Source organism: Cynocephalus volans, chromosome 15 (genome assembly GCF_027409185.1).
Source record: "Cynocephalus volans isolate mCynVol1 chromosome 15, mCynVol1.pri, whole genome shotgun sequence".
Taxonomy (NCBI): Eukaryota; Metazoa; Chordata; class Mammalia; order Dermoptera; family Cynocephalidae; genus Cynocephalus; species Cynocephalus volans.
Window position 1 is genome coordinate 94,608,092 of NC_084474.1, and position 26,837 is coordinate 94,634,928.

A 26,837-nucleotide genomic window follows, 5' to 3' on the forward strand; every position below is an offset into this window, starting at 1 on the left:
AGAAGCACCTTCACAAGCTGCCCATCCTCCTGGCAACTGCCAGAAAAAATCCCCCCTCCCTACAGCCCCCGACTCTGCCAAGAGGGAAGGCTGTCCTGGCAGACATACTCCCAAGCTGCAACGGCCAGCTCCGAGCGATCTACAGCGAGGGCCGGTGGCTTGGTTCTGTGGCTGACACTTTGCTCCCTCCTCCTGGGCCCGAGAGGGAGCAGCACCATCCTGAGCAGATGAACCATGGAGTCTGCCGAGATCCGCTCTCTGTCCAGGCAGGGCTGTGAGCAGCTGCTCAGAACCTTTTCCAGCCACCATGCATTTTGACATGCCCAGTGGCACAGGACGTCTCAGTCTTTGCTGCACACTCGGCTTGGGCATAGGAGCAGATCGAGCTGGCGTCTTAAGGAGAACCATGTCCAACCTGCTGAAGCCCTGTGCTCTGGGTCCAGTCCCAGTGGCATGACCTGTCTAGGCTGCTTCAATAGCAGAACAGAGACCTCGAAGCCCGGCAGCTGGAACTCAGTGCAGGGACTACTGCTCTGTCCTCCTCTTCCAGCTCGCCTGCTAGTGCTACTTCCTCATGTGACAGTCCTGTGGCCCTGAGTGCCTACTGACACCATAGCACATCGTCCCTAACTCCAGCCCCTTTCTGGGCCCCAGTGTGCTTGGAGCTCCCAGCCCCGGATATGAAGCCTCCACCGACCTCTGTCACCCCCCGACCCATCAGATGATGACAGAGTTCTCTCCTGGCAGGGGAAGGACTCCGCCTGAGCCTCAGGTAGCTCCACAGAAGGCCCTACACAGCCCTGGGCAAACCCTCCCACCCAGGTTGCAACCTGCCCATCTTGATGCTACAGGGCTGGACCAGCCACTACTGAGGTCTCTTCCAGATGTTAAAAACAGTAACAAGAGCAGCATGTTTCAAACCACAGGTCTGAAACCCAGGTCATGAAATTAATTTAGTAAGTCCAACTAGCTTTTTAAAAAATAACAAATAGGAGAGAACAGAAGAGAAAACTATCAGCAGGTCACAGAACATTATAGGGTGAGCACTGCTGTGAAATGCCTGCATCTCTGCTGTGTGTGTCTGCATTGGGCCGATCTCTGCCATGTGCGTCTACACTGGGCGCAACAGCAGAGGAACTTCCTGTTGCAGTTGTGCTCCAAAGGTCTGCCCAGAGGCCTGAGAAGAGCCCCAGCTGTCTGTCTGCACATGCTCAGCGCAGCCCCAGGCTAGGGCAGAGCGGCACAGGAAGTCAAGGCTTGCTCTGACGCTCCCTTGGCCCTTTAAAAATGTTTGCCAAACGCATGGCTGGACAGAGGGACAGGTGAGCAGGGACAGGTGAGCAGGGCACGGAACTCACCTGTGAGAGGCTCTGGGCCAAAGCTCTCAGAGGGCAGGGCCTGGCAGGAGAAGGTCCTGGCCACCACCTGCTCTACGGGCGTGAGGGCCAGGGCCTGGGGCTTGCCGGAGCCTGAGCCGTGGGCCACCTTCCGGAGGTCGCCCAGCTTGCGCCGCACAACAGCTCGCAGGTCCCGCCACTTGTGCTTGAGGTCAACAACGTCACGGCGGCAATAGCCCAGCGCGTTGACAGCCTGCAGGATGCGGCTCCATACGCGGTACCTACGGGTGGGCTCGGCCTTCAGCAGCCCAGTGCCAAACAGCAGCTGGTGGTGCTTGCTAACCTTGGACACCAGCACCTCAGTCTCCTGTGGACAGAAGTTGGGCTTCCTCTTCTTGGCCCGGGTGATGCTGGGTCCCACCACCCGGCCAGGGGGCCCAGCAGCTGAGTCCTTCCTTGGGCCAGTGGCAGGTGGGGAGATGGGCTCCAGCGTCTGGCTGCCTTCAGGGACAACCCCTGGCCCTGGAAAGGCACCAAAAGGCGAATGTGTAAGGCCCCAGCCCCGGTGGAGGTGGCGGCTCCGGTGACAGCTCCCAGGGCACCTCCTCTTTGGCTTCTGCTTCAGGACACAGCTGCCTGCTCCCAGCCACCATCCCTCCCTGCTGGTGTCTAGAGACCTGGGTCCAAGTCTCCTAGCTCTACTCCTGCATTGCTAGGTGCCACCAGCAAGGCACTTAACTTCTGGGCCACAGCAACCCATCTCCAAAATAGGACACCACTGGCCCTGCCTGCCTTCCACAGCCACTGTCAGGGCAAAGGAGCCAAGACAGGCGGGGACAGCCAGCGCTGAGCCCTCTACACATCTCCTGTCCTCAGGCCCAAGGAAAGAGCACTCTGAGGCCAGGGCTGGAGCTGCTCCTGGGACATCCCTTGCCTGGGGACAGCCCTCACCACTGGCATGCCAGAGTGTCAGGCATACCTGCCTGCCTGCCAACTGCACACCTCAAGAGCCATGAGCACTGGCCTTGGCATCCCCTCCTGCAAGGGCAGACAGGTGGCACGGCAGTCTGGTCTGCAGTTTTGCTGCTCTGCTGCTCTGTGCCTCTGCAGCCCTCCTATCCCTCACACATAGGGGGCTCTGGGTGGGCCAGCAAACAGTGCCAAGGCCTCTGTCTTTGATCACGTACAAGCTTTGTCACCAACCAGACTGTGGCTTCCTGAAGGCAGGGGCCAGGTCTTATGCCGGAGGGAGGGCTCTGTAGGGGCAGAGGAAGCAACTTTCCCAAAGGCAGGGACAGTGCCCCCCAATACCGGAAGGCCCTCTGAGGGCAGCAGATGTGTAGCAGTTGGGCCCTCTGAACCCAACTGGGAAGAAGCAGTCCAGACCCACAGCTCTGCCCTTCTCCCTGGGGCCTGTATCCAGGAAGAACCCAGGAGGGGCCCTCCGCCCCTTTTCCTCCCTAAATCGCACACCAAGGACAAACTCTCACCAGCCCACTCTACAAAGATGATCAGGCTCTGGGACAAAGGTGCCACATGAGCAGGTCTGGCCTCCTGAGCATGAGCATCCTTCACTCTCAGTCCCACTGGGCTCAGCCTTGTCCTCTAAGCCTATGGGGCCCTGCCAGCTCTGGCCATCACATGGCTTCCCTCCTGCAGCTGGCCCAGCGAAGCCCAGCCCAGCCATACCATCTGCCATCCTTAGAGGAGAGGCCAGTGGGAGTGGGGGGCAAGGGTGGGGGTGAGACAGGCCACAGTCCTGTCCCAGCCTCCTCCCCCAACTTTGCCTGCTCACCCCTCCCTCCTCAGTGCTCAACATCTCTAGGTGGCCTTCCCCAGACCCCCCAGACCCAGCGTCTGAGCGGAAGTACCTTGCTTCCTGGCCCTTGGGACTCTGCGTGTGCCCGCCGGCCCCAGATCACCTTCCCCGTCCTTGCCCACACAGGGGTCCTGTGGGTTGCTCTCTGGTGGTGGGCAGGGGAAGTGGCGGATTCCATACTGGGTCCAACATCTAGTGCACTCTATGGACAGCAAGGGACAGTCACCGTTACTCCCAGCCTGTCTGCACAAGTGGCTCAGGGCACTGCTGGCAGTGCCAGGCCTCCACGCATAGGCAGCAGGCACCCCAGACCCAAGTAGCTCCACTTGGGCCCACCTCTTTCAGGAAGCCCTCCCCGAATCGCCACGCCCTCCAGAATACCGCCCTTTTGCTGAACATCAGCACCAAGTATAAAACTTTAGATGTTCCACATTCATCTCTGAACCATAGCTCTTCTGACAGTGACCCCAAACTAGGACAAAACTGCCTAGATCAGGGCCCTCAGGTGTGGCCCCCAGATAAAACTCTGGACGAATGCTCTCAGTCTGCAACACAGAAGGTACAAAATGGAGAGAAAGGCTTCAGGGTCACTGAGGTTAATTTGACCTTGCCACCACATCCAGCAGGGTCCTTCTATTGCAGTTTATAAAAACATTGCTCAGCAGCAGGTGGGACGCAAACACCACACAGTGTTTGTCCCGCACGGGACTGAGGTCGGGGGCACGACTGCGCAGAGGTGCTGGCAACCCCCACTCCCACTCTCCAGCAGGCCCTGGCACAGGCTTGGGCCCCACAGAGAACACTTCCTGATTTTCAGTAACAATTTTTGCTTATTCAAAAAACATTTCTGGACACATTATATTGAAATTCGCCGATCCTCAGATGCACCAAGACATAACTCTCACTCCATGACACCCCAGAGGCCACCAAGCGCAGTGGGCCAGGCTGAGGGCAGCGAACACGACCCGTAAGCCTGTTGCTGCCTGCTCCCGCAGCTGGGGTCTCTCTCAAATGCAATAAAGGCAGTTTCCAAGGAGACGCAAGCTAGGAGGTAACAGACGACACAGCTGGCTTAGAAGCTCTTTCTGACCACATCAACCATCTCTAGGAAATCCCCAGGTTGGCACAGCCCATCCCTGAACCCCCATCTCCGCAATGAGCTCCTGAAGCAGCAGCCTTTGAAAAAGGCCTTTCATGCAAGCCCTTGGTCCCTCATCTCCCCCAGAGAAGGGAGAGCAGAGGGACACCCTGGCCAAACCGTGGCTCTGCATCTCCGGAGGGGACACTGCAGCCCACCTGCCAGGGAAGGACTGCCCCAAAGCCTCTCACTGCCCCCTCACACCCCGATGCAGAGGTTCCAAAAGGCCATCTAGTCCATCCTCCTGCCTCCACGCAGCATTGCCCCAAATCACATAGGCAGCAGACGGCCTTCCTGGTCTTGCAGACTCAGGGCAGAGTGCCCAGGGCCCCCTCGCTCACTGGCCCCTGGAGGGAGGACCAAAAAGAAGGGGGAACGAGGGCCGAGGATAAAGAAGGAAAGGGAGGTGGCAGCCTAGCTTATTTGTGGGGGGAGTTTCCACAGGACAGAGGCCCGCAGCAAAGCGATGTCCAAGTAACAGCGAGAGTGCCCTCACTGGGGCTGCGCAGCCTGGAGAGGCGGGCAGCCCTGGGCAGTTGGGTACTGGGAGAGGCCCCAAGTTGAAGGCGCCTCTGAGTGACTGTGAGCCCCCAGAGCAGGGCGCCTCTCCCCTCAGGGCCTGCCCATCTCCAAACATGAAGGGGCCTGAGTCTGCAGCCTCCCTCCCCAGGCCCCATGCCATTCTCTCTCTGCACAGAGACACCCTGCAGGTTCCAAACCCCTGCCCCAGCAAGTGCTGCCTGGGACAGCGGTGTATAAGGAGGAGGTCCAGGTACCCGGTGACTAGGGTCACTATCTGCTCAGGGACAAAGTCCCACAGTCCCCTGCCCAGACCCCCAGAGAGACCACAGGCCCGTAGGCAGCCCTGGCTCAAGGACACCCCATCACCACAGCACAACAGCACTTGCTCACACCAAGTCCACGCCCTGCCTACCATCCCCACATTATTCCACACTGTCCCCCCAGACAGCCTTGGAGGGGCCAGTCTGATTTGACTACCTGAATCACCCAAACCTTCAACTTTTGCGGGGTGGGAGGACAGGCCTAGGACATTTATTCTTTGTTTTTGATTAGAATAATATACAAATTACAGAAAAAAATTTAAATGCGGACAATTTAAATAAAAATCATTTGCAACGATGACATCCAGACATGATACTATTAGCACCAGGTGGGGGTGTCTTATACAGTCACAATATCGCACATGTGGTTTTGCTCCTTCCATTTACCACAACGATCACGAATCGTAACACGACAGGGACGCTCAGGGCCCTCCAGCACTGTGATCTCCACACCCGCGCCCGCACTGTTTCCATCGCGCATTGTGACGCGCTTGGCTGCTTCCCTCAAGCTGGATAGCGGCAGTATTTCTGAACTGTCGCTCTCATAAATCCTGCCGTGGTGAACACCTCTGCCCGTGTCTCTGATTTTCTCCCAGGTCAGAGCCCAAGAAGAGGCATGGCTGGGCTGAGAGAGGGAATTCGGGGGTTCCTGGCCCCAGCAGGGAGCTCCACACTTGCCGGCAGGACCCTGCCTCCTCCTCCTCGGAGGGTCCCTTCTCCCACCTTGGGCTAGCAATGGCCCGCATGGCTCTGTTCATCTCCTCTCTCTGGTTACTAGTGAGGCTGACCACCTCCGAGGCACAAACCAGTCATCTCCATCTCCTGTCTGTTCACAGACCTGGCCCACTTTTATGGAGATGTAGAGGGCTCCCTTCTACGTATGTGAGCTCTGTGTGTGTTCACAATCTGTCAGTGGACTTTTTGCTGCCTTTGTCTGTGGGACGGTCCCATGATGCTGCATAATTATCTACAGGTGGCCAGGACCACGACCTCAGCACACAGCAGGCACTGGGGAGACGCAGCTGCTCTCACAGGGCTGGGATCTCCTCCCAACTGGAAGCACAGCCCACAGGGAAGCCTTGACAGGTCGTCCCAGGGCAAAGAGGAGCCTGAAGACACGCAGAGCCCCACCCAGCCCCAGAAGCAGCCTCATCTCCACAATCTTCAACACATCAGCACAATACGGATCTTTTTCTGACAGAAATGCAAGTATGTTAAAAATAATTTTTAAGAGGCAGCTGGAAAAAAATACATGTGTTTGGAAATGATGAAATACACTTAATAGCTCCTGGGTCAAAAAGAAATCATAACGGAAATTAGAAACTATGTAGAACTGAACAAAAATAAAAAATACTATATATTTTTTAATAGGTGATATTCAATGAAAGCAGTGAATCTTTAGAAATTTATAATTTTAAGTGTTTTTATTAGAAAAGAATAAAAACTAAATATTGAATGTGCATCCAATCTCAGAGTTAGAAAAATAAAACAGCACCAACTCAAAGGAAGAAGGAAAAAAATAGTAAAAATATGAGTGGAAATCAATCAAATTTTAAAACTAATGTGTAATGGAAAGGATCAAGAAAGCCACAAGTCACATCTTTGTAGACTTATAAAATTGCCAAGTCTCTGTCAACAGTGATTATAAAAGAGGAAAATAGGGAAGGCACAAATATACAATATTAGGAATAAAAACTGAGGTATGATTCACGTATTGCCAACACTAACAAGACAGCAGCACGCAGCCCTGACGACACATGTGGCACGGTCTTGCCTGTATTAACTCCTTCTACCTTCACAATGGCCACTGAGGAGTCTGCTGTGATCTCCGTTTTCAGGTGATTGGACTACGAAGCTAGCAAGTGGCCGGGCAGGCCAGCCTTGGGGTCAACGCAGGCTGGTTTCTGAGGTGGCGCTCTGAACCACTGCAAGACATTGCCCGGGTGTCATACTTGACAATGAGAGGCTACTGTGTACAGTTTTATTTCAATAACTTTGAGCATTTAGATGAAACTGACACATTTCCAGAAAAATGCAACTTAACAAAACTGACACAAGAAGAAACAGAAAACCCAAAGAGCATCTCACAACTAGAGAAATTAATTGGTAGTCAAAAATCTTTCCCTAAAGAAAAACACTAGACCTGGATAGTTTCACAGCAAAATTCCAGAAACATTCGAGGAACACATAATTCCATTCTTCCACGAACTCAGGAGGAGTAATCACCACCACCTCCACTCAGCGCTGCAGCAGAGGCTCCTGCTGCTCAGGAAGGGAGGAGGACCAAAAGGCGACAGCGTCGTAAAGAACAGAGAGGACTGCCACGCTTCACAAGCGGCTCCTTCTGCAGAGAAAGCTCAAGAGATTCCACAGACTACTCATCACAATCAACAAAAAAGAGCTCAGCAAAATGCCTGGATACAATATCAGTAGACAAAAATCAACTACACTCCACAGGAAAAGCCGGGTTTCTTCAGCAAATAAACTTTGAGGGGGGAAAAAAAGACTGAGAAGATTCTGGAGATGCAGACAGACACGGACGGTTTCTCGGTCAAGTGCAGTCTGTGGGTCTTATTAGGCTTCTGCTTCTAACAAATGACTGTGAACACTCGGGGACATCCTAAAGCACCTGAAAATCTGAAAGGCGGAGCCAGTGCTGAGGCTGGAACGAGCTATTACAGCAGACACCGGTCACACATAAGAGCAGCCCTCCTCTTTGACACACACTGGAATATCCGCGCACGAGATGACCAAATATCTGGGATGTACTTCAGAGTGACACAGAAGGGGGATCAGGGAGGGCTCGCAGAGGCCAGGCCAGCCCGAGCACTGGCAGCCACGCAGAGGAGCTGCCCTAGGGCGCGCTATGTCACTGTGTCTCCTTCTGTGTGTTTGCAATTTTCCATATTTAGAAAGCTACAACACAAAATATTTAAAAATTAAATGGAATCTCTAGACTTACTTTTTAAGCAAATTAATTGTGTGTGTACACACCAGCAAATATTTGGAAAATGTAATATTCAGAACGGTACCACTTACAATAGCAGCAAAAAATGTGTTTTTGTTTTGTTAAAACAAATTTAAGAAAACATATGTAAGATCTTTGTGGAGAAAATAAGACTTTATTGAAAGACATTAAAGAAGACCTAATAAATATAAAGACATGTTCATGGACTGGAAGACTCAGAATGGTAAAGATGTCAATTCTCCCCACATTAATCCAGTGGATACAGAGCACTTCCAATCAAAACTACAATGGTTTGACAAGGTGACTCTAAAGTTTATGTTCAACAACAAAGAGCCAAAAAATACCCAAGAAAGTTCTGAAGAAACGTAAGGAAGACAACTTGCCCCCTCCCCCCGCAAAAAATCAAGAATTACAACAAATCTATTAAATTTAAGATAGATTGTGGCATGGGAATAGAAAAACTGACCAAGAGAAACTATGGAAGCTGTCTATTATGCAGCCAGTCCTGCAGGTCTGCAGGAAGGGGCAGTACGAATAGTCCAGACGGCCTATTGTTCACATGGAGAAAAATGACTTTGGCGTTTCCCCTCCACCATCCCCCACATCACCCCATAAACAAACATCAGCTCCAGGTGAACTAAAGATTTACGTACAAAACACAAAGTATGTAATCTGCAGAGAAAAGTGAAGGATAATATCATTATCATCTTGTTATAGAATTTATTAACTGAACAGAACAATGCAAATCACAACAGAAACGACTGATAAGTTCGGTGCATCACAGTTGAGAACTTGTGCTCATCAGCAGGCACCATAACGGACGGCAAGCGCAAACCGGACCAGGGTATTCACAACACATCTGGCAGGCGCTCCATTTCCAGAATATACAAGGAAACCTTGCAAATCAATAACTACAAGACAAACCCAGGAGAAAAATAAAGACTTGACTGAAGGGAAGACCCAAATGCCCAGGCAACATACGAAAAGAAGATCAATCCCTTGAGCTACCAGAGAAATACAAAATCAAGCCAGAAGAGTGTTGCTTCATGTTGGTTCACCCCCTACAGATTTGTCACCCCACTTCCCCTGGGTGACAGAGACACAAAGGATTACTCAAAGCCCATCTCTTCTGAGCAGTGAGAAGCCCCGAAGCAGTTAACTTCCCTTGGGAATGCTCAAGCGAGAGGCATCCCTTCCCTTGGGAAATTAACCCTGAATTGGGGTTCTCTTCCTGCATTTATTCTCCAGACCAGGAAGTCAGAGGAAGAGAACATAGGTGAGGTTACAGTTTAACAATATAGGCTGGTAGCTTTCAGTGAAACAAATCAGATGACATTCCAGTAGACAACAAAGTCTGGATCTTAGCAAACATTCCTTTTCCCTCCAGAAATTTTCCAGTATCTTTATATAACAATCAGTAACTAGTCTGTCCTTGAGCCAGCAACCTTGCTGTGCCACAAATCTTTGTCTTACACCAGAAACTATAGCCTGAGGAAAATTTCCAGTCCTCCGCAAGGTCAATATTTGAAACTGCAAGGCTTTGGAAAACCATGCCCTGTGAAGTACATATGCTTTATAGTATATTCCATAGAAGAGACCCTTTCACACCCACCAGGTTGGCAGACAGTCACCGTGTGACACCATCTGGTACTGACAAGAACGTGTGGCAGAGGGCACAGGCACGTGCTGTGGCAGGAGCCCTACCCAGTACTGGGACCCTCCCACATGCCTGCAGAGGTGCTGACACCACACATGGGCACCCAGCCACACAGCTGTGACAACACCAGATGGGAACCACCTAGATGCCCCCAGACGTGGACCAGGCATCGATGCCATGGTGTCCTTGCATAACCGGATACGGTGCAGCAGGAAAAATTAAAGGACCACATCAGTGCGCAACGAGAGACTCGGGAACAAGACATGGAAAAGCAGCAAATCGCACAATAATGCAAATTCGATAAAGTTCAAAACCATGCAAAAATCAACAACGTCCTGTTCAGGGGCATAAGCACCCAAAAATAGAGCCATGAAGAAAAGCAGGACATGGTAAGTGCACAAGTCAGGGCAAGGAGGGAAGGAAACAGGAGAGGAAAAGGCGGGTGGCTGGGGTGGCTGGGTCGCCCATCTCTAAACCGGTGTATATGTATGAACTCTGTGTACCTGAACCACACACACACACACACACGTACATGTATGCACATGCACTGCACACACTCAATATCCCTGAGAACACATCTCTACATACAAAGTCAGTAAAGCAGCTCACGCCACCCCTGTGCAAGGCCCTGACACTCCCTGTGCACGCAGAAGGAAGCAGGCACACGACAGGGTCACCCATCACCCTGGCCTGGCCATCCCAGGACATGCTAATTCAGCTCTCCCAGGCTGCCTATTCCCAGGCTCCTCCTTAAGCCCCACTAAATGTCACCTCCCCGAATAAGCTCCAGCAGCCCATCCCTCCCGGACCCAATCAGTCCTAGCCTGTCTCCTCATTTCCTCACCAGGAGGTAAGGAAGAGGATCTCAGAAACGTCTCCCTGACAGATCATGGGCCTCCTGAGGGTGCAGGACTCGCCTGTTTTCTCCACCCAGTGCTCCTGATACCTAGAACACTGCCTGGCACACAGGGGAGGCTGGATAACTGTTCCCAGAAGGAAGGAGGAGAGGGAGGCCAGAGCAGGAGGCCAGACCAGCTAGGCATCCCCAGGGGGAAGGAAGGACGGAGGAAGGGGACTGTACTGGAGGACAGCACCTGCGCCCCAGCACCGAGCCCTAGGCCTGGCCTGGGAAGTGCTAGAGGTGATGGCATGGGGGGTGAAGAACACACAATGACTGTCTCACTGTGACCATTTGGACCCATGTCCTCCCTGCCACCATCTGTATCCCAGCACAGGTGAGGCAGTCACCTGCCATCCTCCCGAGCATGTGCTGCTCCCTCTTTGCTTAGAAGGCACAGGGCTGAGAGTGGAAGACAAACCCAGGGCAGTGGGGGCTGCCAAGGGCCAGTGATGGCCCCACACCCAGACTCGTTCCCTGAAGAGCATCACTGGGGAACAAGCCCTGGCCAATAGCCAGGATGAGCATCAAGGGAAGACTCTGGGTCCCAGGCCTCAGGGACGGGGCAGAGGTAGAGTCCCTGCCTGCAGCAGCTGCTTACCTGAGCCCTAGACTCAGGCCCAGGGCAGACAGAGGTAAACAAAGATATCAGGGACCCCAAATTCAATCCCCTTCCTTACTCCCAGAACACTGTTCATGCGGGCTGCCTTGAGCCAGATGACTGGACTGGTGGCAGAGACACTGGCCCAGTGGGCCTGGCTGCCTGGAACCTAGGGGCACCTCCTGGGGCCAGATCCGCAGCCCAAGCTAACAAAAGAGGGGAGAGCAGGGGAGAGACCAGGAGGATGACCATAGCAGTGAGATGGCCACGAAGACCAAAGGGGGCAGCCTGCAGGTGGGGGCAGAAGGGGAGGAAGCTGGAAAACACAGAGGCTTAGCGTTCAGAAATATCCAGATGCAGACCCCAGCTCCACACTACTCTAACGGCACAGCTGTGGGGAAGTCACTTATCACCCCCATGGGCCTCAGTCTCCTTCTCTGTATCTATGCAAAGTGCCACCTGCTCCACACCGTCATTTAGCACAGATGAGATCACTCATCCACTCAGCCACTCCCCATACACCCTGAGCGCCACCAACCAGCAGGTTGGTATTCTGAGCACCATGCCCAGTGTGAACTCAGACACCCAGGTCTGCCCTCCTGATTTCTCCTCTCCTGGGGCCAGAATCACCCCCACCTTGGAGCTCAGCAGTCCACTGTGGTGGTCTCTGGTCACAGGCAATGTTTCTCAGAGGAACGGAACTAGTCTACCCTCCACCAGCATAAGAGGGAAAAGACCCCGCCCATTGCCATCCTCCTCACCTCCCCCACCCCAGTGCCAATTACTGTCATTACCTAGGGGCTGATAACCTTGTCTGGAGGGTCCCCCGAAAGGGCCATGGCTCCCCAGGCCACCTCTGCCGGTGATGGATCCATAAGACATCTTCTCACAAAGGCAGGGCCAGCAGCCTCCCCGCTGAGCTGGAGGAAACAGGAAAACAAGAGAGGGGGAGAAAAGCATGCAGTTGAAGCTCAGATTCAGGGTGCACTGGGGCCCCATGTCCACTGGGGGCCCATGAGCCTGGCCCCACTGCACCTGTTCCCAAGGCCACCCCAGGCTTCTTGCCAGCCCTAAGGCAGCAACCCTTACTGAGACCCTTCTAGAAGGCCTCCCACCCCACAGCTCCCAATGTGGCAACAGGGACACGCAGCCCTGAAAAAGTCATGCCCAGCCCCTGCCCACAGAGCTGCCCTCTAGCCAGTCCTTAAAGATCATGAGGTTCCATTTGGAGCCCCAGCCTCCCTGGCTCTCCAGCCCCCTGCAAGCCCACCCCTGCCTGGCTTCTGAGTACACAGGGTCCCCGCAGCTCCCCCAATATGCATGCCTACATCCACCACAGGGCGTGAGCAGGTGCTGCACCGCCAGGTGCCACACCAGGGCTGAGACCACGGAGCTCAGGCTACTGCCACATCTGTCTCTAGCTCTGTCTTCCTGAGCAGCACCTGATGGGCAGCAGAGCTGGGGTCAGGCTGCCTGGGGGTGAATCCACCCCAACCATTTATTATCTATGCAGCTTGGCACAAGCTACTGGACCACTCTGGGCCTCAGTTTCCTCATCTGTACAGTGAGAGGAATAAAATAGCCTACTTCTTAGGGTTGTCATGAGAAATACAAAGATACACATTCAGTGCTCAGAACAGGGTTGACAACAGTAAGCGCTCAATATATAATTCACTGTATTGGCACCATCATTAACATGACACCAGCCATCCCTGACATGAGGAGAGTGGGAACATCTCCAACCTAGACAGTGCCAGAGCTGCCACCCATGGGCTCTGCCCCCTGCAACATTGTCCCTGTGCGCACAGATCCCTTTTGAAATGTCACTCTGATCTGCCCACATTCTAACGAGATCACTCACAGAGCCACCATCCAGGCCAGGCTCAGTTCCAAACACTTTACAGCAACTATTCGGCTCCCCCGCACAAAAACTCAGAGTGAGAAGGTGGGTTTAGGAGTAAAGTGAGCTTCACAGGGGGCAAGAAGCAGGCGGAGGTCCCAGGGTGGGAGCACGAGGCCAGCGTGGCCCTGTGTCCCCTCCGAATGGTGCCCGGCCTGTGCACGGCTCCCACACGTGCCCGTACCAGCCAGCCCTGGCCAGAACAGGGCAGCACCAGGCCTCCGTCAAGTGCAGTGGGCCCATATACTTCAGTTCCAGGACCCCACGCACTGCTCAGGACCCCAAAGAGTGGTTTATGTGGATGACATCTACCAATACCTAAAACACTCAAAATTAAAACAGGCTTTGTAAAAGCTCTCTCTTAATACATTTTGAAATAATAACAATAAACCCACTACTGTTGACACAGATAATACATTTTCATAAGAAGTAACTCTGTTGTCTGAAACTTGCAGCTCTGTGAGGACAGTGACACTACCCGCGCTTGGGTCGCCCTGCAGGAAGGCTCTAGGGACGGTGGGTCTCCCCCTGCTCTGGTGGGAGCTGCTGAGGCACATTGCTCTGGGCACATGAAAAAATCCAGGCCACACAGGGATGCAGTTGGCAGAGGGAGGACCTCAAGGACTACTGGAAAGGATGCAGGGCCCCCCAGGGATCCTCATACCATACTTTCTGTGGGTCCCTCAGGCCTCACATCCCAGACACTGGCCCAGAGTCGCCACTGGGCCTCCCTCCAGTTTCTCTGTTTCCGGTGGTGGGGAGAAAACTAGGTCTCAGTGAGAGAGCAGAGGCCCAAGATGTCTGCTGGCCTGCAGGACAGGTGGGACTCAGCAAGCCCAGTGGCCTCGAGTGAGAGTTGGGGCTGTGGGAGAAGCAGGTCTCAGCCTGGGAGCGAAGGGCTCCCAGGAGCCAGGGCCTCGTCAGGGAAATCCTCTGACAGAGAAGATGGCCAAGGACACAAGGGAAAAACATAACTTGGAGGAAAGAGAAACTATCCAAAGAAGAAAACTTTTAAAAGGAACAGGATGGCAATTAACGCATCTATAACACTTGGCATGTATCGACTCCTCTAAGTGCTTTACGTGTTCATAAGTTCATCCTCACAACTACCCTGTAAGGGGGGCCACTATCATCTTTATCCTGCAGACAAGGAAACTGAGGCACAGAGAGGTGAAGTGACTTGTGCAGGGTCACACAGCTGGTAAATGATGGAGAAAGGTTGTAGGTCCAGGCAGTCTGGCTCCTGAGCCAGTGTCCTTACTACACTGCCCTCAGAAGAATGAGCCCAAAGACCCCACTGATATCCCAGAGAGACAGGTGATGCTGCTGCCATCATTAGGACTCGGAGACAGGGGCAGGATGCTGAAGAAAGGGCCTTTCAGAGAACTCCAAAGAGCACTAGACATGAAACCCTGGGGCAGAAATGAAGAGCTCTGCAGAAAGGGGAAGGATAAAGCTGAAGAAATCTCCCAGAAAGCAGGAGAAAAAGACACAGAGAACAAGAGGGGAAGTGATGGGATCCAGCCAGAAATCTCTACATCTGAGTAACAGGAATTCCAGAAAGAGAGACAGGGAAAGCCAAGGGAAGGGAATCATCCAAAACAGGATTCATGACAACTGCCCAGAGCTGAACATATTTGAGCTGGACAGGAGCCCACAGAGCACCCACCCTGGGTCACCTCATGCCCCTGTGAGATGTCAGGACACCTGGACAAAGAGCATGTCCCCAAGCAAACCGAGCTCCACATCCAGAACCAGAAACCATAGTGAGCTGGGAATTCCCACCAGCAACATTGGGATCAATGGTCCCTACAGTTCCCATGTTCACAGAAGAACTAGGGTGAGGGCCACAGGAGGACACTCCCTGGGGTGCAATGGTTTGAATATGTCCCCAAAAATTCACATGTTGAAAACTTAATTCCCAATGCAACAGTGTTAGGCTAAGAGGTGACCAGGCTATGGGGGCTCTGCCCTCATGGATGGACTAATGTAGCTATAACGAGAGTGGGTCTGTGGTGGTGACAGCAGGCTGCTGTAAAGCAGGTCTGGCCCCTGGGCCTTTCTGTTTTGTGCACTCACTTCTTCCTCTGTCTTCTGCAATGGGATGAGCCTCGCCAGGTGCCACTGCTCTTGGACTTCCGGCCTCCAGAATCACAAGCTAAATAAATTTCTTTTTCTTATAAATTACCAGTCTCAGGTATTCTATTATAGCAGCAGAAAATCGACTAAGACCCAGGGTCTCCAAACACTCCTTCCATGCCCCCTTTCTCAGGGAAGCACTCGAGGATGTGCTCCATCGAAACCAGAGACCACCTAAGGAAGGAGGAAGTTTCAGAATGCCTGAAACTTGAAGATGATGAAAGGGACCTCAGGTAAAAGCTGTACCTAGGCAAGCAGGGCAACCCGCTGATGACAGAAGGTTCTAGAGAGACTTCGGGAAGACAAAACAATGGACCAGTGATGTGAAAGAACATCAGGTTAAGTTCCTGAGAAGTACATAAGGCACTAAGCAAACAAAGGCAATTATGAACTCTGGGAAAATGAAAAGTTGAGCAGAAGATGAAAAATCATCCTATTTTACTACCAGGCTCTATTCTCTGTACCACACAATATGATTAAGAAAGACTTGATCTACCTGAGAGTGTGGAAGAATGATGTAGCTATACCAGGAGGAGAGGAAGCAGGAAGTGTGTGCATATGCTTATGTGCATGTGAGTTAGGTATATGTGTGCATGCATGTGTGTATGTTGTGTGTGTGTGTTATGTGTGCACATGTGTGTTGTGTGTGCTATGTGTACATACATGTGTGTGCATACATGTGTGTTATGTATGCCTCTGTGCGTGTGCTGTGTGTGCCTGTGTGTATATGTGTTATGTGTGCAGGCGTGTGTATTGCGTATATGCTATCTGTACATGCATGTGTGTTGTGTGTGCTATGTACGTGTGTATGTGTGTTGTGTGTATATGTGCATATGTGTTGTGTGGGCATGTGCATGTGTGTGTTATGTGTGCACACATGTGTGTTGTGTATATGCTGTGTGTGCATGCACATGTGTTGTGGGTGCTATGTACGTGCATGTGTGTGTGTGTGCCTTGTGTATGTGTTGTGTGGGCATGTGCATATGTGTTGTGTGGGCATGTGCATGCGTGTGTTATATGTGCACACGTGTGTTGTGTATATGCTATGTATGCATGCATGTGTGTTGTGTACGTGTGGGTGTGTGCACCTGTGAGAGAGAATGCACTAGTGTGTAGTTAGTGACATCAATCCTTATCTTGCAAGTCAATAAATAATGCCTAAACGTTAAAAAAAAATATCAAGTATAATACAAGCATGTCGTTTGGAGAAAAGATAAATATCAAAAGAATCTACTACAAGAATTAGAAGTACAGTAGTACTCTGGGGAGGAAGAAGGAGGGGCAGCTAGAGATTACTGTTTTTCTTAATTAACCTTGCGGAACTCATTTACTCTCCAAACTACACGCATGTATAATTTTAAAGTATTAAATCTTAATTTGTAAAATTCCAATGAAACACCATCTAGAAAGATTTGGAAACAAAGTGGAGGGCTGCCGGACGGTGTGCCTTCGTGGACAGAAGCCAGGTGGAGACCCAGCTCAATTGCTGCGGGGTGGCCAAAGAGAACTACGTGCCTTTGTCCTGGGAGGCCATATGGCCTAAGTCCACAGACACACCCCAAACACCCCCATGTGCTGGCCCTGTGTGGCAACCCCAACAAGGCAGGCCTGCCAGGTTTTGGGGACATGAATGTTGAGTGGGGAGTCAGCCCGGACTACCTTGTGCGAGGGCCCCAACACAGGCTTTCAGAGAATTTGGGGTAGAGGCTAGAGCCCCAGGCAGCAGCTCCCTGAGGAAGCAGTTCCCGGGGGACCTGAGCACAGGGCACTAGTCTCCATGGAAGGCACTCAGACATCTCCTAAGAATGCCAACGATGGATCAACAGTGACCAACACGAAGAGACCTGTGTTTAGGGGCTCCCTCTGCTATTGTACCAAGGACAGACTGCTGGGGCACACGTGGGGGCTGGCAGAGTAGTGTGCAGGCTGCTGCAGGAGCTGGCCCAGAGGAAGGGAGGGGCAGTGAAGCTACAGAGGGCTGATGGAGCCCAGAGAGACTGGCTGGCAGCAGGAAGAGTCAAGGACAAGTCCCAGGTTCTGGCTCAGGAAGTGGGGAGGTGGTGCTTTCACCTCCTCACACCAGAGAGCGACGGGCGGTCATGTGCTGGGAAGAGACCCCAGCACCTCCAGAAAGCAAGCGAACACCTGAAACCCTGCAGGTCGGGCTGGACACAGAATGCGAGTTCACTGCGTAGGGACAGTTGTAGAGAAGTGATCACCCAGGGAGAGAAGCCATCATGAAGAGAGAAGAGGGTCCACAGAGGCAACACAGGAGCCCCAAGCTAGGTGGGGGGGTGAAGAAGAGCATCTAAGAAAGCCTTGGCAGAGAGAGCAGTCACTGCTGAGGGCCGCAGAGTGGACTGCTGCACTTTGTGACAAGGAGGCACACAGGACGCTTGGTAAGGGTCCATGAGAGGTGGGAGACCCCTCACATGGGGGTGGGAAGAAACGCAAGGATGAGACAGGCTCAGCTATACCCGAGGTGGGCACCTCTCTGCAGGCCCTGGGCGGAGCAGCTGCACAGGAACCGAGCAGGCCACACTCGGGCCGCAGGAACAGAAGCTGCACAACAGGTACCCAACACCCTCTGCCCGCCTGGCAAGCGCAGCCACAGGCAGGAGCAAGGGAGGCACCTGCCATGCAGCTTCATTTTGCAGCACACTGGAGTACACAACACCCCTGTGTTTGCTCAGCAGACTGAGAGAGGAAGACTGGCCCGTGGGAATGACCTCAGGGGGACGCTGCCACCAGACAAGGCTGGTCTGGGAACACAAAATGCCAGGGCATGTCCTCTGCCTGCTCAGAGCCCCCAGTGACAGCCACCCTGGACCCCTGGGGGAGGGTGGAGTCCAGTGGAAACATGCCCCACCGCTGGGAGACAACGAGGGGCCGAGGGGCACTCAACTGCACCAACCCAAACCCCCAGATGCCCCACATCCCGACTTGCTTCCAGACCTAACTCAGCCCCTTTCTGTGCTCCCCAAGGCCCTCCCAAGAGCCAGCACAGCGGTGCAGGTCCCTGTGCCCTCGTGGCACCCTCGGCTCCGGAAGCTGGGCTGACCCTGTTCCAGCTTCAGCTCTTGCTGCCCCAACCCCTGCTTTCCGGGGATTCCACCCACCAGTGCCCAGGCTGCCTCCCACCTTGGTGCCTTTGCCCAGGCTGAGCCCTTGTCCCCACTGTTCCTGCTCATCATCCGCGCAGCCAGTGTACCCCAACTTCTCAACCAAGCTGTCCCAGCATGCCAGCCAGGTGCTCCCAGCCGACTTTCTTGCCTGACCTCAGGGCCTGACATTGGCCACACACAGGGCCAGTACACAGCACTGTGTCCTCCTGCAGGCAGGACACCCAAACTCCTTCCCTCCCATCCTGGGGGTAGCTGGGATGCCCTCCGCAGCTGTCCCTTCCAATGTTGACACAGTCCAGTGCATCACCCATGTCCCAGCAAGCCAAGGGACCAGGGGACTCTGACTCCTCCTCCCAGATCAGGGACCCCCACAGGAACTGTCCCCAACCCCTTTACCAAGGAGGCAGGAAAAGAACAAGACGCCACACCCTCCCCAAGTCCAGAGCCAGTGTGCTCAGGAGCTTGGCACAGCTCACATCACTGAGGGCCCCCACAGCTCATGGGCATGTGCTCATGGGAGTCCCACTTACAGAGGGACGGGGGGCAGGGAGAGGGCAAGAGACCATGAGACTGGCCCCATGTAGTGGATTGAATTACGTCCCCCCCAAACTCCCTGAAGCTTGAATTGTGTCCCTTAAGTTTTATGTATTACGAAACTTAGCCTTCACTGTAACTGTTAAGAGGGTGGGAAATCTTATTATGGTAATTGAAAAGTGGAGCCTTGAAGAGGTGATTGGGTTGTAGGACCATGCAGTAGTGAATGGATTTATAATAGCGGTCGGGGGCGTGGTTCTGAGGGCTTTAAAAGAGGAGGAGAGTCTGCCTCTTGCTCTCTCTGCTTCCACCATCATGTAACGTGAGACCCTGGGTCACTGTCGCCATCACCAGATAGACTTTGGACTTCCCAGACTTAGAAACTATAAGCAATATATTTAATTTTTTTTTATAAATCACCCAGTTCAGTGTACTTTGTTATAAACAACAAAAATGGACTAATATACCCCGGGTCACACACATGGGAGCAGGAGGTCAAACCCAGAGGCCACCTGCCTGACCTGCACCTGCTCAGCAGGCCCTGGCTGGGTGCCTTGCCCATGTGAGCGACATTCATCCTCACGACCATGTGAGGCAGAAATTAACCCACCTGAAGAAGAGGAGATTTAGGCGCAGCTCGCCCGAGGCCAGCCACCTGGTCAGTGCAGAGCTGGGAAGCACTCAGTCCTCTCACTGTAGCAAGCCACTTTGATCCCAGCAAGAGCCTGCTGCCACCCACGGCCAGCACAGCTGGCAGGACCTCTGGAGAGCACGAGAGCCTCCCAGAACTGAGGTGGGTGCAGGGAAGGCCACGGCACTGCCCAGGCACAGCCACGAAAGGCGTGGGCACTGTGGGGTGAGAGGGAGGGCGCCAGGCCCTGAGCTGGCTCAGAGTCAGCCCTCTGGCCCTGACCTCTGCCCAATCAATGATCTGTTAGGTGGCTCAAGGTGGTGCTAAAGATTAAGGACACTGTGATGCACCAGAGACTTTTGGGAGGAGAGGGCCAGGACAGAGGACTGCACATGGGTAGGGGACCCAGCAAGAGGCAGGGCCGTGGAGAGGGAGGGGCTGGGCAGCAAGAAGAACGGCCAGGAAGGCATGAGGCAGAGGACGGGGACAAGGCGTGAGGGGGACCCAGGAGTCCCCTGGGGGAGTGTGGCCATGGCAGAGCAGGCAATGGCTGAGCTAAGGAAGAGCAAGGGAGGGGCTGGACAAAGCCACAGAGGCCGCTCGCAGCCCAGGCTGGCGGAAGCTGGCAATAGGGCCAGCCAGAGGGGTGGGCGGAAGCTGCCAGGCTGTTGTGCTCAAGACTGGCCCGGGCCCCAGGGCTGCCTTAATGAGACTGGACAGAGGCCACAAGGACAATGCCTGCTTGCTCTCAAGAAGGCCTCCTACCACGCGGTTTCCGTGACCACCCGCCAAGGCCAGCCTCAGCCTCCCAGCCTTGTGCCCCTCAGGCTGGCGCCGGCTCTCCCCAAGACCCCCCACCCCCGCAAGCCTGAAGGGAACCGTCCACCCTCGCACTGAACAGATCCTGCTCACAGGGCGCCAGAGGAAGCAGGGGTGCCAGGGAACGCCCACCTCAAGTTTTGTCCTCCCAGGACAAAGCACCCAGGCCCAGGAGTCGGGGAAGGCCAGCCAGCAGGAGCTCTGGCACAGCCTGGGCCATGCTCCCAACACCTGGGCCCCAGCACATGGGGCTAGGGCCCTCAACCAGGCTCCCAGACAGTGCCAGGACCTGCCTGAGATGGGCCCCCAGGCAAAACTTGACCTATGGCTGCAGCTTTCTTCTGTCAGCCAAGGGCCCTACGCAGGCAGGCAGGGCAACCCCAGGGCTAGGGCCGCCCTTCCCACCAGCAGACAGGAACGGGGTTTCCTAGACTGGGCTCCCCAGAGTGGCCCACCCTCACTAATCTGCAGTCCTGGGGACGGACAGCAGACTCTGGCAGAGGTGGGTCATACCTCCAGTCCCCAGCTTCTGTACGATGGGAGCACTCACCCCTTCCAGGACTAGGAAGGAGGAACTCAGTTCCCCCTTGGGCACTTGTCCTGGGACCCTCTGACCTGGGCCACAGAGAAGAGTCACAAGGTCTATCACACAGGGGAGCAAAAGCTGAGCTGCTGCAGACTAGATGTACCAGGCCACAAGGGGCCCGGGAGATTTTGAGCCAAGCCGTGGGTGACGCCAGGCTGAGCCGCCAGCCAGGAGTACATGGCAAGGGAGGCGAAAGCAGGAAGGAGGACTACCTCCCCAGGAGCGAGGGCAAACAAAACAGCCCAGGACCCACACTCAGTAGTTGCCACCTGTGACCTCCCACAGTGCCCACAAGGACCCTGCATGGGACGTGAGGTCCCAGGGCAGGCTCCACCCAGGTGGGCCGGGCTCACACTTGTGTCCTCTCCTGTCCTCAGCAAACAAAACGGTGAAGGGGCAGAATTTAGCTTCCCGCATGCCGCTCAATTCTCCAGCCTTCCTTCCAGGCCAAGCGTGAATCTCCTTCCACCCCTGGCGTCTTCCTGGAGGGGCCACAGGGCCACAGTGGGGCATCCACCATGGCCCACCACGTCCAGCGTCTCGACACTCACACAGCCCAGCATGCCACCCACACCAGGTCCCAGGCAGGGGCCTGATTCACCAACACAGGCCATCGTCTTGGTGGAGTCCTCCCCCAACCCCCTGGGTCACACCCCAAACTGTCCCTGCTGACACCCTCCAACATCCCCCAGGCAGCCTGTGTCCCTCCACAGCCTCCTGTCCTCTCCCCTCAGCCCCTCCAGTCCCAACTCCAGCACCAGGACCCTGGTCACTGTCACTCCCTTGCCCTTCTTCCCCCCCCCCCCTTCATTAGCTCCCCGCACACCCTGGGGAACCCAGCTCTACAGACAGGACCATGCTGGCCACCAGCCTGCCACCCTGGGGCCCTTAGAGGTGGGGTGAGGAGGTCCTGGACTGCTACCCACCCACCACCTTGGCCCCATCCCCTCATCAGATGCACAACAAACCTTCCTCCATCCACACCCCAAGCTGAGAAATACCCAGAAGGGCAGCCTGTGGGACAGAGATCTCCAGGGAAAGGAACTATGGATCCTAGTCCTCTGGAATCTCTGTCCTTCCCCATGCCCTCTCTTCCCCACTGAACTAAAAAGAGCAGGGGGTGCTCGGGAGCAATGGGACTTTATACAGGCTCAACAGCTCATGTTCTGGAGGAGGTACAGGAGTCCTGTCTAACCACTTGACCCAGGTTGACCAAGGAATCACTGCCTAGGAAAGCATCAAACAAAAAGAGCCAAGAACAGTCCCCACCCCATCCCCCACGCCCCTGGAATTCCTCCAGTGACCTCCAGTGTGGGTGGGAAGTGGGGTGGGGTGTTCTATCGGCTCTTGAGGAGGCAGGGCTGGGGCAGAAGGAGAGCATCCTGCCAAGCAGCGCAAAAGGAAATGGAGCCGGGGCATCCATCCCTGCCCTGGGCCCTCCCAGCTGTGAGCTGCAGCCCTGCCCTCCACCCACCTACCACAGGTCCATCCTGCCCAGGAGGCCTGTTGGAGAGTGACCACAGGCCTATTCTCCACTCCACCCTGGGCCCAGCTGCCAACATGAGCCCCCGCAGTCCCCGGGGCTCCCACAGCTGCCCCAGGGAAGCGGGGTTGGGAGTCAAAGAAAAAGCACTGGTGCCACCACATCCTGCTGGGTGGAGGCTGAGCTGCCCAGGTGCCAGGTAGACAGCACGCATTGGCCCACACAAGAGCCTGAAGGCTGTGACTGATGCCAGTGGGGACTGCTCTTCCCTCTGCTGACCACCACACACAGGCCCCACCAAAATGGCATCAGCCACACAAATGGGCCCTTGAGCAGGTGGTTTGGAAGGCAAACCAACGTGGAGACCTCAGGTGAAGACCACGAACTCACAGGAGACCAAACCACCTGACAGACTGAGCCCTGACTCAGCCACAGAGTGGGGCCCTAAGTCTAGTCACTCCTGGTCCCAAGACTGCACTGTCTGTCATGTGAAGAAGAGGTCTAGGACCTGTTTTGGGGTCAAACAGGGCCCTGGATGATGACAGACATCTACCATCGGCCCAGGAGAGGGAGCAGAGGCACCTGTACCCGGTATTCTCTGATCTACTTCAAACCCCAGTTTTTATAAGAAAACTGAAACCAGGGAGGGAAAGCGACTTACCAAAGTCACAGAGACAGACGGGATCTGGAACAAGGCCTGACACCTCATGGCTGCAGTGCTTCTTCCCATCCCAGTTTCCATGCTCACGTAGCCCTCCTTGGGGCACTCTCTGCAACAGACCGAGGATCTCAGGTCTGCCCTCATGGTGGTCTCCCTGCTGGACCACGAGCTATGGAGGAAGAGAACTATATCTTCCTCCATGCCAAGCATTCCTTCACTCACTCACCAAGCAGAGGTACTCACTGAAAACTTAGAGGTATCAGTATGAATTCACAGTTTTTAATATCCACAGAAAAATACAAACACACAATTGCACGCACATGCACTCATTTACATAGTTGTGTAAATATGTGACATATGTCTAAGCTCTAGCTCTGTCCACGGAGAGAGCTGAGACACCATGGCACCCTCACAGCAACGGGCACACCCAGCACATAGACGGTGGTTCCTAAATTCTGTTCTTCACTAAAAGGAATTAAGAACAATTAAGATGCCACAGAGAAATGGCTGATTCCAGAGCTGGGATAGAGAAAGTAAAAGATTAGCCTGGAGCATCTTGTTACGAAAAAGAGTAAGGAAGTTCTCAAATAAAGGCAGAGACATCTGAAAAGGATACGGACACCGGCTTGAAAAGGCTCCTCCTAGACAAATCTGGGATAATTTGAGCATGCAAAAAGATAATAAGGATTAGAACCCATTGAATAAAATGAAAATCCATGAGTCCATAGTGTTATAAATAAATAAATAAACAGGGAGAAAAGGAGCACACTTCCGTAAAGTAGAAGGCCAACTAACAATTGTGGGAGAAAAGATGGAATCAGCAACCGTCATCATAAGAATTGATTCAGGTAAGAATGTCCAACGGATGTTAAAGCTAACGGGTGAAAGTTTGATGAATAATATGATATTTACATAGTCTCAAAGTGCCTTCCCTAAGGTACTTACTAATTAAAAATGGAAAGATAACTTTACATAGGAGAAACCTGGCAGACACTGCCTTGCCCAAATGATCTAAGTTAGCGTCAGCAATGCCATGTGCCTCCTGATAGGATGTGCTGAGAACATCACTTTCATGATATTCCCGCCAAAAGTGTGTGACCACGAGAAACATCAGAAACACCCAAATTGAGAAAGAGAACTGACTAGCAATCTTCAAAAATGTCAATGCCATAAAACAACGACAGACTGAGGAGCTGTTCTAGATAAAAAGAAGCTGAAGAGATAGGATCACTAAATCCAACACATGACCTGGGATTGCATTTTACTAAAAAGGACCTCATACACACAATTCACAAGGTCTGTCCTATGAACATGAGTAAGACCCTCAGACTGGACAAGAGTGTCACGTCCATGTCTATTTCCTGATATGCGTGTCTCTAGGGAACAGGGAGCACCATGTCTGCAAGTCTGTCTAGCGATTCAGAGAAAAACCATAAAAAAACACACACACAAAGAGGGAAAAGACGGAGTAGAGGTGGAGAAATGTTAACATTTGGGAAATCTTGGTCAAAGGTATACAAGAAGTCTCCCTGCTAACCTGGCAATTTTACTTTAAATCCAAAATTACGTCCAAAAGTTTCAAATTAAAAATAAAAACTCATTGGAGAGTTTTTTCTTTACCCTAGAAATAAATTTAAGAAAGATGTAAGATCTGTACACAGAAAACTACAAATCAGTACTAAGAAAAGTAAAGAAAATGCAAATGAGTAAAGGAAACAGCACATCCAAGGACAGCAGCACCCAGACTGTCGGGCTATGAGGATTGAGACACCGTTGCACTGGCACCAACATAGGTGAATATTTAAAATGTTTTCTAAAACCAAGAAGTCCCTTCCATTAAAAAAAAAAAAAAAAAATTGATTAAACAACTCTTGAGGGAAAAGGAAAATGCAAACTAAAATTAAAGAGTTTCTAAAAAAAACAATGCAAACACTGCATATGTAAATCCATAAAATACATTTAAAGCAAGAATAAGAGAAAAATTTGTAACACCAAACGTTTTTATGAAGAAAGTGAATACAAATGAACTAAATTCTTAGCCCAAAAGGTTAGAAAAAGAATAATAATCCAACTAAAAGCAAAAATCAATGAAGTAGAAAACAAAACAACAGGCCTAGTTAATAAATCAAAATTCTGTTTTCTAAAATACTACTAACAAAAAAGACCACTGGCCAGCTAACAAGAAAAAAGGTAGGGGCACAAACAGTGGAAGAACCACTGACACAGAACAGGTTAAGGAATCACAAGACTATACTTTACAAATAAATCTCTATGCAAATGAATTAGAAAACCTAGATGAGATGGGTAATGTCTTAGGAAAATGAAGTTTACCAAAAGTGCCCCTGATGAATTTTAATAGAAGAAACAGGAAGAGTTTTCAACAAACTGCCCCAACAAAAAAAGCACCAGGACCAGATGGTTTTGCAGAGGAATTCAGCCAAATATTTCCAACGCTCCATAAATTGTTCCAGGGCACTGAAAATGGAAGGAAGTTTCCTGATTCTTTTCATGAAGCATGTATAACACTGATTCTGAAACCTGATAAACAAAGCCTCAAAACAAAATTGCAAACCAATATGCTATAAATATTAATGTAAAAATACTAAATAAAATATTAACAAGTAAAACTCTAAACCCCAACTGTTTCTTTTTTTTCCAGGAATGCAAGGGCATCAGTAAATCTATTAATATAATATACCATATTAATGGACTTAAGGGGAAAAGCTTATGAGTTTCTCCACAGATGCTAAAAATAGCATCAACAAAATTCAACAGTAATTCCTGATGAAAACACTCAAGAAGCCATCTTTTTTTGTTTGTTTTTGTGGTACTATCAACACTCACCTTCTAACAAACTAAGCTAACTGGCTAGTCCCAAGATGCTACCTTAAAATGATAAAATAAATAAACGTAAAATGAGCACTATATTTAATGGGAAAACACGTAAGAAAAGCCCCCAAAGATCAAGAAGATGACAAAGGTGCCTGCTACCTCCAGAACCGTTCAACATTGTTCTGGTGGTATCAGCCAGTGCAGGTAAACCAGATATATAAAGAGAGACATAAGAAGAGAAATGGAATAAAACTGCATCTCTTTGCAAACAATATGACAGTATACTTGGAAAAGCCTAGACACACAATGTTAAAATCCAAACAATAAAAGACTTTGGTAAAGAGTATCAGGACATAAAATGAACATTTTTAGAAATCAATAGTCTTCATACACACAAATAACTACTTAGAGAATATTATAGCTGAGAAATCACCATTTACAACATAAACAAAGGAGATAGTATACCTAGGGATAAATCTAACATGAAATGAGACAAATCTCTAAAAGAGAACTTTAATACACTCCAGGAAGTGTTTAAAGTTCACAAAAGTAGAACTGATCAAATAGGAAGATGGGACGACTCTGTATGATAACAACTTCAGTTCTCCCATCCCAATAAAAACACCAAATAGCATTTTTATGGAGCTAGACAAGTTGACAGGGGTTCACATGGGAAAAAATACATATACAAAAATGTCCAAAAAACACTAAACAAACACATAAAAAACAAGTGCCAACTGACTTTAGAATTTCTAGAGAATAGTACTGATTTATGCTATGATACGGATGAATCTCAAATACATTATGCCAAGTGAAAGAAGACAACATAAAAGACCACACACGTTGTATGACCCCACTTACATGAAA

General features: G+C 51.9%; 1 protein-coding gene across 10 annotated transcripts in view; it reads right to left on the minus strand.

Annotated features, from left to right (window-relative positions):
- Window positions 1-26,837, minus strand: part of TSNARE1 (t-SNARE domain containing 1) — a 180,791-nt gene that overhangs the window by 125,105 nt on the left and 28,849 nt on the right. For 9 of the 10 annotated variants that reach the window (XM_063079523.1, XM_063079524.1, XM_063079522.1 and 6 more), the window contains exons 2-4: window positions 12,055-12,180; window positions 3,209-3,358; window positions 1,359-1,859 (exon numbers count right to left, since the gene is read on the minus strand). In XM_063079523.1, the coding sequence (XP_062935593.1) occupies window positions 1,359-1,859; window positions 3,209-3,358; window positions 12,055-12,142 (739 nt within the window). In that variant the 5' untranslated portion in view covers window positions 12,143-12,180. The remainder of the gene's footprint in view (window positions 1-1,358; window positions 1,860-3,208; window positions 3,359-12,054; window positions 12,181-26,837) is intronic. The other variant, XM_063079527.1, reaches the window with a different exon arrangement.